Here is a 10,239-nt window from a genome sequence, read left to right as displayed (position 1 = left end):
AATAACATGTTCATATATATGTCTGTGAAGCTTCTCCTTTGCAAGCTCCTTTGACATGTTCATATATATTATATATCATATCTATAATACTTATTATGTTATTGCATTATATTAAGCCTGCATTTTAAAAATAAGCTTGACTATATGGGTTGTGCCCATGAAAAACACTCTCTATTGACTCTGCTATTTCTTTACTTCTTTTGCTGAGTTTCTATAATTCTTTTCATCTGTAGTTCTTCATATTGGTCTCACCATTACTTTTTGTACATCTTAAGTATCCAAGTCTTTCTCAGTTTCTCTCTCTCTCTCTCTTTGGACAGAATTTTCTATCTTCTCAAGTGAATGAGAAAAACGATGCATTTAAGTAATGTGGAAAAAATAAAGTATGCATTTAAAATAGTATTTTCAGCAGTTAGCCCTAATCAGGTTTTTCCGAATAAAATAAAAACAATCTGAGAAAAACCCCTGCCTTTCTCCTCCAAACCAGATCAAATCACAAAACAATGGGAACTACAGGCCATTCTAAAATTAATTAGATTTTGTTTCCCACCCTATAATTGGATCCTAATTAGAATTGGGGTTCAATCTATTTTCCTAAGACCTCTTCACTTGATTATTATCTACAAAGCCGGTGTAGATATTATAGGTCATATTCCTTACTCTGCCATACAATCTAAATGGATCTTGTTTCAAAGCCTCAAGGACAGTCTGAGATGAGCTTGACTAGATTGCACTTTCCCCCTTATCTTCATCTGCACAGATGTCTGTAAACAACATAATGCAGAGATCAAAAAAATGTTGTGTTGCACAAAATGATCCTCAAGAAATTCAAAAATTATTCAAATATATTTCCAAGGAAACATCCACAGTCCATATGAGATATTGAATCACGTATAACTGTTTCAATTTGTCTGTGGAGTTATTCTGCCTCAGATGTGGCCTCCTCAGTTTGGGCTTATAAAAACTGCTTTCCAGTGGCAAACAGTGAAGCTGCAAAGCGACAAAAACAATTTGGCTCATTCAGCGCACTTTGACGGCAGCTTTATGACAAATATAAAGCTGTATCTTCCTTAATTGCTGTTACCGGTACATCTACCCATTAATGGGCTCGTAGGCTGTAGTTCCTGATATCTTTCTGTGGTCATCTTGCCTACCAAACAGGTCTGTATGTTCTAGTTTGAATGTTTACATTAGATTGGCAAAAAATTGTGTGAAAATTATATCTTCCATTTTCACACAAAGGCCAAAAAAACATCACACTGAGGTGATAAAATGAGGAGATGGAAAAAGCTCTTCCTACAGGAACGCCTCACTTTAACACACAAAGACGTAGCTCCACACCGTTTTCAAATTACAGGAGGAACACACTGAAAAACAGTAGGCAATTTCGCTTGTAATTATTGCTGGGGAGGGAGTGAAAAATTACCTGCATTCACACCCCATACGGGATTACAATCACTGTCCAGGGCAGGCAATATTAAAATCACCCCATAAAATCTTATCCAAATGGAGCTTTAGAACAGCAGTGACAAGGAGCCTGAATGAATGGCTAAAAAAAGATCCAAAACAACAACAAAAAAAAGACGTGCAGAACTCTTAAAATGTGCAGTCGCTTTATTTAGCAACTTCTGAAAATGGTTGAAGAAAGTTTAAAGTGTTGATGTTTCGTTGTAGTAACAGTTTTGTCTTTGATTATACAGTTTGCTGAACATGCCAGCACGCAGGAGTCTAGAGCTGCTGTATGGCTGCATGTTACCTTTGACCACATCAGTTATGCACAGAAATGCTTCAAAGTGCTGTTTTCATTGGTCAGTCTCACTCTGCTCTGTCTGTAAAACAATTTTCACTCGGTGCCAGAAAGCTGAGTGGAAAAGCGCTCCTACAAATGCTCATAATATGGAGCTAAAAGCCTAGTTCTTCCTCAGCTCACTGCCAGCCTTTACTAGTGGCTGCACAATTAGCAATAATGGTCCCTCACATAAAGTGTGTGCCTGCCAGGATGAACACTGACCACCCACATTTTATAGGTGGGTGTTTAACTGTTATAGACTAAGAGGGGTTCTCAACTACCAACATTATAAGAATGAAGACATGATATGAACCGAGCACCTTCAAGTTTCCCTGTAATTGCAGTAGGGTGACTGTGTAAGAGAAAATACAATAGATGAAGATAAATGGCGTATGCATGTGTACATGTACTTGGTAGTGCTACAGAAGCATGTTGTGGATATTTATTTTAACGTTTTACTCAGTTTGACAAAACATTATGAGTGGTTTACTACTGGACAATCCCCTCCCTCTTATTTTGAAAGCTCAGTTGCTGTTAGCAAGCGAGCTCCTGTCTTTCCTGTCCTGTGTTTCCTTACTAGCACTCTGGTTTGGTCACTGTAGTGGCAGTCCTCAGAGAGGACATTTGGGACTGCAGTGGGCGATACTCCAACCAGAACGTGAAGGAGGTGGAGACCAGAGCTTTACTTCACCAAGGCTGAAGAACAGAAACATTGTTGTCCAACATGTAACATAAAATGAAGTATGATGGAACTTCCTTTCATGCCTTGGACAATATTTAAAGATAGACATGGGTGATGACTCCTACAGCTGCAGAAAGACCTCTGGTTGTGTGGAAGTCTATCCGGTCGTTAAGTCTGACGTCACTCCGCTGCAGGTCCATATATCAAACGATCACTATGGCATTACTGAGAGTTGACAAACTGTCTAATGTCTTTCATCTTTAATAAAATGATCAGCGTTCTGCTCTACCAGGTGTAACAATTGAGTTTAACATCCAGGCATCCATGAAAACGGAATTTATGACATTTAACGGATTAGAAGTTAGCAGGAAGTTAGCTCACTAGCTTCTATCTAAATACAATATAGCATGTCCTGACTGCGGGGTTTTTGAAACAAATTCAAACGTACAGCTCTGTTATCACTTCCAGCATAAATGAAGACAGAAAACTAAACAGCAGTGACGTTTGTAGGGTTACTGAAGTTTGGCTAGCTGGTATATAATGATGTACTACGTGACCGCTAGCGACACAGCTATGTTAGCATAATATAAACAAGCTAACTTTTTTTGCACTCGATAAAAGTTTTTTTTTTTTTTTTTTTTTTTTTTTTTTTGCCTGTCCCATTTGGTTCTTTAGCCATCAGAATTGTTGTCTGAAGACCAACAAGGATACCCAATGGATTTACTTTGCCAAATGGATCATCGTGGCATTGCCGTATTGGTCCATTTGGTCGATCTTTGTTTTTATTATTTATTATATTTTATTTTCAGATGTTACAGACGGGACAGACATGAGTGAGGGATAGGAAAGGGAGAAAGAAAGAGGAAGGAAAGGAAAAACAGAAGGGGAGAGGGACAGTGAGAAAGGGGGGGAGAAAAAAAATAAAAATCTCCTGGATCACCTGTTGAGAGAAGAATAGAAAACAAGCAGAAAAAAAAAACAAAGCAACATACTAAACACAACACCATCGCATTAATCTAGCTAAGTGTAAACAGCAGTAAATACTAAATATTCAATGTTGTTGTGCAGCACGCAGGACAGATGTGCTTCGAAGTAGCAGCCAAGAAAGGTGTAATTTGGGTCTACGAGCAGTGAACACCCGTGTGCATACCTGTGTGGATACCTGTGTGGATCCGCGCGCTTGCATTCCAAAGGTTTCTCCATGTAATGATCTGCTAGGGAGTGTGTGGGGGGGCCACAGCCCCGTCCTCCGGGGTGTGAAGCGGGTATGGAGGAGATCAAAACTCCAGACATCCAGAGGCCCCCAGAACACAAGAGACCATGGAAGACCAACAGAGGGGCAGCCGCGCCACTGTTCCAGTAAGAGCTGAGGAGAGTCCCAGATGAGGGCTCACTCAGCAGCCGCGGAGCAGAAGCCAGGGGGAGTTGCAGTGACGCGCCCATGAGCTCCGCCGGCCCCCAGCTGTGCCTGAGTGACCGAGCCCCAGGCCGAGAGGCCGGGGGCACCCAACCTCCGAAGGGGCCCAAGCGAGCCCTAGGCTCCAGGCCCCGATAAGCGGCCGCCAAGGAGTGAGCCGGTGTGTACCTGGACGCCCACCCCCAGACACAAAGAACCACCAACGCACCGACACCTGAGGGAGTCCGCCACTGGCAGGGGAAGTGGTGGTGGGCGGAGATAGGCCTCCAAACCTTGGAGGGCCTGAGGTGTCCCCAGAGAGGTGGCGTCTGATACCCAACCTGACATATAGACACAGACATACAGGCACACACAGACACAAACATGCACTCGATAAAAGTTAACGTGAGTGTTCTCGGTGGTCAGGAACAAATGTAATCACATGGCAGGATGCTGTAAAAGGACCAAACTTCAGCCAGGAGAACAACTGAGATAATCCATCCACAATACGAGGTTAGTCATTCATATACTGCTGCATGGGCTGGGCTGTAGTTACATCCTAAGGTTTTAAAAACTGAGCTTAAATAAATGATTAGTGGTAATAAAAGCCGAGGGAGGTCAACAGTGATCACTAACTGTTTTAGGAGCTTTTTTAGATTAAATAGAAGAAAATACAAAACATTAAACATGTTAACAACACAAAAGCCATATTAAACGCAGACTACTTTAGGCCCGGAAGTAGGATTCGTCACGTTACCACTTAACGACCGGATAGTAAAGCAGTCTTCTGCTCCATCGCTTTGTGACCTTACTAAAAACTTCCCTGATGATTTTATGGGCTTATTCCAAGAGTTGGGAAAATTATCCAGGATATTGTCATTGGCTGGTGACTTGTCAATCATAAGCTGTTAACTAATAAGCATTCATTTTTAGAGTCAGATCCAAACCTTGCTTGTCACTGGTTTCTAAACGCTAAGATGGCAACAATGAAAATGCTTAGCTCAAGGCATTGAAATGGCTCATGCATGTCACCATGACTACAGCCATCTGTTTCACAGGCGCACACACTAGCGTACAAGTGCAGGCTTTGTCCTGGACAGTGTATCTCTTTCTTTCAGTTCTGTGGGAAATATTTATTATTATTAACTATTTTTGTCTTCAAAGTCTAGTTGAGTATGGCACTGTACACGTTGAATGCCTAGTTATGAACTTTCTTTGATTTTAGCTTAGTAAAACAAATCTCGTCCTTGTTTATGCAAAAATCTTTCATGGCTCTCCTTCTCACTTTGAAATGTGTTACCCTCTCAACTCAGACATTATCTCCACCTTGTTTGAAGAGGTTGGGATGATCCAATTGCACTTGGCTTTAACAGATCGAGGCTATCCAGCAAAAGGCTGCTGGGCAGCTGAGATCGCTGTGGGAAATTTAGATGCTCTGTTTAGATAGATATTATACAACATAATATTAGAGAAAAGAACAGGACAAATCAGCACAGATCTGCATCACAATCACAACAAAATACTCCCCTGCTGTGCATTGATGTGTTTGTCTGTGTTTTTTTTAATATACAGGTTGTGGGTTCTATACACAGTTACTATCTTACCAGCGTTCCTTGTGAAGCTTTGCCTTTCTTCTTGGCCCTGTTACTGGGTAGTCATGTCAGGCTGCCTGCTTTTCAAATATAGAAACTTTCCTTTTATAAGGTCAACATTTATGATTGTTTGGCTCCATAATCTACCATAAAGCCAAAGCCAAAGTCCACTTCTGAAAATGGCTCATTAAGATTTTGATCAATCTTGTGCTTTCGGTGAGACAGACTTAGGAAATGCCATCAGAAAATTGCATTTCCCAATGACATTAGGCGCCCAGTTGACCATCCAATTCCATGTGTTTCTATTGAGATGTTAAGATCTGATATCATTTGGGTCAGAAGACCTGCTTTTTTCTCTAAGTGAGGCAATTAAATTTCCTTGATGGTCTCTGAGAGCACTTAGCTTAAGAGAATACACTTCTAAATCAAAAAGCTTTCAATCATCTCAAATCATATTTGGGAGAAATCTGCCCCCGAGTGTAGTGTCACATGCAATGCCATTGAGCATGTGACAGACTTGTGCTGAGATAGGCGATGTTGGGAAAGGTTATTGTGCGTGTCTCTGTGGGCTGTGCATTGGTTGCGACATGTTGTTTGTCGGAGATCCAGTGTAACTTCATATCAAAGACAGGATGGGAGAAGAGAGACTAACCTTAACTGAGAACAGGCCTGCCAAATTGAGACAGAAGATATCAAAGGACATAAATGAGAAGAGAAATACTTACAGCCTGCTGAATTTATTAAATTTTTTTTCCTCACACACCACAAGTAAATTTGGCAGTTGATGTATTAAGAGTAGCATTAAGAATGACTGCAAGTTTTAAACAGTCATCTAATTAACGATTTAGATTGATTTGCCTTTAAAAGCTCACTACAACACCTGCCGTGGATGAAAGCATAGGCCATAAACATTTATGCCTAAAAGAACATTACCTTGCCAAACACATTTATATGCATGTGCTTATGAGTCTTTATCCTTTGCTCATATAAAACTTCCAAATTGAGTACAAACAGTGAACTTCTAACATACAGCCACTGATTCATGTTCAAATTTAAAAAGCAAAAATTCACATCAATTTTAAAAGATAAATAAGGTCAAATTAAGAGACTAAAATGCAATTGAAGAAATAGTTTAGCAGACAGAGCCTAAATAGACTCAATCATCTGTTCAGGCTCCATCATCTATCATAAAGCTCTGCCATGGTAAAAAAAAATATGTGGATAAAGACTGGCTAAAGCAACAAGAAATATTTTTTAGAAGTTGAGTCTACTTTGGCACAGCATTGTTCTTTTATTGTAGAAGTAGCAGATTATTATAATTTGTTTTTGTTTTTTTTAATCATTTTTGAGTTTGTTGGCCCTTTTTCATGTGGTTTTTATTGTTTGAAAAGGTTATGTTTAGCTTTTAATAGTGTTACTGTTAGTTTAGTCTTTTTAAATTATCTTACTATAGGAAGTAAAGTTTTCATGAATGCCTTGACATATTTGTAACACTTCCAAAAACAGTCAGAAAACTCTTGAACCTTGTTGCATTTGGACAAGTGAAAAGCACTGCTAAAACTCGAGACATAAAATAAGACAAAAAACTAAATACTAACAAAGTTTGTTGGGTGTAATGATGTACTATGGTCAATATAAATCTTTAGCTTGTGGAAAACAGAGGATGAAGGTTAGGTTATTATCAGTTAAAAACAGTAGCATGACTAATTGGAGACGTTGTACATTTGGAAGATGGTAACTGGCGTCTCTTTTTTATGGCTCTGTCACACTAGAATAGAAACAGGACAAAGCACTCTTTACGATTGTGCAATCGGTTGTTCTCTGGTGATTGCAATGACGTTTTTTGTATTTGGTGACCAATTGCAAGTAGTTACCGTGACCGCTTTTGATTGCAAGACAATTGCACAGGTCTGGTCACGGGAGACAAACAATCTTTAAAGAATCGAGGTCCAACTTGGACTGACTATCACTGCTATCACTCTGACAGATTGGCAGTGGTTTGCAAATAATTTCTGTTTAATTTATAAAAGCCCACAGATTGCCAACACGTTAAAGTCAGTCAAAGGAAATTTTGAATGATGTCAATTTTTTGCAGATTATTATGAGTTAAACTGACTCTGTGTTATTGCTCTTTTATTGATGTTTTGAGACAAAGTTGCTTTAAAGTTGCTTTGAAGACAACAACTAACTGCAGCTGGTCGTAGTCCTGGTTCACATCTTTTAATAAAACCATTTCAAAAGTAAGAAGATCACATTCCACATGGTCAAAGTAATTTCGACGGTGCCACAGTCTCCAGCAACTGTTCCCTAGTATGACCTTAGCATTAGAAAGGGATTTCAAATATACTAGGATCATGTGACCAATAAATTATTGGTAACATGAATAATAATAATAATTATTATTATTCACTAAAAAACCCAAGTAATTCTGGATACTTGATTTAAAAAAAAATAATTCAGTACAATTCATTAGAATTTTTAAAATAATTGGTGACTGAATTTTCTAATTCAAAATAGGGAAAAAAATAAAATCTTTGAATATTATAATATAAAAAATTATTTTTCTTTGCTGCACAGTTGAGCATTAGGTCAAATAAATGTAACACATAAAGATCTTTAGTTAATAAAAGTGAAAAATATGCAAGGAGGCCATCTGGAGAGTGAGAAATAAAATCCTTAATTCTTTGTAACTACCTGCTCGCTGGTTTACCGTTCAGCTCTGTTTTACGACAGCTAATTAGGCTGGTTTTATAACCAGGTTTACTTAACTCTGTCATGCAAGGATAAATTACCATTTTGCACTTCTCACTTAATCATTTTAATTACCACAGGCAATTTATCAGGCTGTCTTCAGGGCATGAATAATTGGAAATATTATTAGATGAGAATATATACTGGATATATCAAAGTAAGCTGCATATGTATGCAGAAGAATATATGGTACACTTTAAGGAGATACAATGTATGTTGCTTTTTATATTTATAGTATAAAATGCATTACAGATGGGCAGGTAATAGGTTATGGCTTCATGCTCTTATATATCTTTTATATAGTCATTCATTGGCTCTGTGTTTGGAAGAGGCTGACCCTTTGCTGACTTTGTCCACGTTCATTCTCACACTATATCAGCAACAAAAGTGGGAGGCAGCAGCCACCCCTTCCACACAGATCAAAGTGGGGTGTGCCGTGCTGCTATGGTGCTTACTTGAGAGACTACCAACATGAAAATACCACATCCCAGTTCTCAGCAGGGGGCTGGTCTGTAATTGTGTCTTGTCAGACCTCCAGAGTCGCTCTCACAGCTTCGTACCTGACATTTTCCTCCAAAGAATTTATTTTTCATTCTCTGGTATTTTTGCAGTTGTGCCACTTGTGACCAAATTTAGCTCCTTTTTTCCCCTCTTCACCATGTGCACTGTGAGCCAGTGATAAAACTATGTGTGAAAATTGCACTTTTTATGAAAAGAGAGCATTACCCTCATCAAGAAAAGGTCACATCGTGTAACTGATGAGCGGCCAAATGCACCAGTGTTTTATGAGATTGTAATTCATCACTTTAGATGTCTGTGTGTGTGTGTGTGTGTGTGTGTGTGTGTGTGTGTGTGTGTGTGTGTGTGTGTGTGTGTGTGTGTGTGTGTGTGTGTGTGTGTATTTTATCCAAGATAGAAATGGGCATAAAATTATAAACACTATGGTTTGAAGAAAATCAAATTTCCCACAAAGCCCTTTTAATGTAAACAACCAAAACCACGAAGGACGTGTACGATGTGTTGTCTCTTCAGCTGTCGTTGCATAAAGTGTGCCTTGGTTATAAAAGAAGGCATTGTCCACGACACAGATCCCAACCTCTAACCATCATAACAGACAATTACCTGTCTTTAAAGGCAAACGATAACGGTGATACTAAATACAGATATGCTGTTTTTAGTTTTGTTGAACTCATTCCCTTGGGATCATCCTGAAGAAGGCTGGATCATACACCTGAGTCACTAGCATCCACCTCCACATGCAAAAATCTAGAGCAGCAAAGAACAGCAAACTGGATAGACGAGCTTTGGTTATTTTTGTATCTGTCAGAGTGCTTTTGTGAGGCTGTGCAACTGTGTTATGCTATTGTCTAGTTTAGGTTCCACTTTACCGTATTATTTTGTTTGCTTCTCTTATGCTAATTCATCCTTTGTTTTCATCTTTTCGTGTTAACCTTGCCAGAGAAAGCTTGAAAGGAGCGCTGCCATTTTCCCCTCTTCTCTTTTCTTTGAGTTGCTAGGAGGTTTAGTTGCAGTTTTTCTTTTGTTTAGTTGACGATGATTTTGTTTTAACTATGGGTCTTATCTGTTGCTTTGGTTTGACCTTTGGCTGCCCTGTCACCAGCTTAGGGATAAACTTGGATTCATTAGAATGAACACTTTCAGTGTTGGAGGAGGTCAGGGTTGGACGCAAATGCTCAGAAAGTAGATACAAAAGCACAGAGACTAAATCAAATCAAATAATTTGCCTGTATGGAGACTAGAATATGTAAATATCTGGATAAAACATAGCAGAAGTGACTTTATTGTAGGTTTTTTAGTCAATCTGAGGCTTTAACAGTAACTTAAGCTGTTACTGTTAAAGCTTAACAGTAACAGTAATCCATACCAATCCATACATTGGTATGGATTAGTGTTGGTCCTGTTGATGACACTGGCGATGTGAATGTGTAATATTTATATGATTTGTCCCACTAATTTTGTGCTGGCTAAATGATTGACAGATGTGTGAAGAAGAACTTCTAGACCAGCC

General features: G+C 39.0%; 1 protein-coding gene across 1 annotated transcript; it reads right to left on the bottom strand.

The window, feature by feature from the left end:
* Positions 1 to 3,128: 3,128 nt before the first annotated feature.
* Positions 3,129 to 4,233, bottom strand: LOC146641474 (uncharacterized). The gene is made up of 2 exons (XM_085399472.1): positions 3,634 to 4,233; positions 3,129 to 3,411 (listed from the first exon to the last, which is right to left on the bottom strand). The coding sequence occupies exons 1-2, from the start codon at positions 4,227 to 4,229 to the stop codon at positions 3,408 to 3,410; spliced, it is 600 nt and encodes a 199-aa protein (XP_085255598.1). The 5' UTR covers positions 4,230 to 4,233; the 3' UTR covers positions 3,129 to 3,407.
* Between the last annotated feature and the right edge of the window lie 6,006 nt (positions 4,234 to 10,239).

The sequence above is a fragment of the Rhamphochromis longiceps genome, linkage group LG23, assembly GCF_057381845.1.
Source record: "Rhamphochromis longiceps isolate RC_006_pf linkage group LG23, R_longiceps_female_GT1.1, whole genome shotgun sequence".
In the NCBI taxonomy this organism is placed as follows: Eukaryota; Metazoa; Chordata; class Actinopteri; order Cichliformes; family Cichlidae; genus Rhamphochromis; species Rhamphochromis longiceps.
Note: the sequence above shows the minus strand (reverse complement) of the source record. Positions and strands in the feature narration are given on the sequence as shown.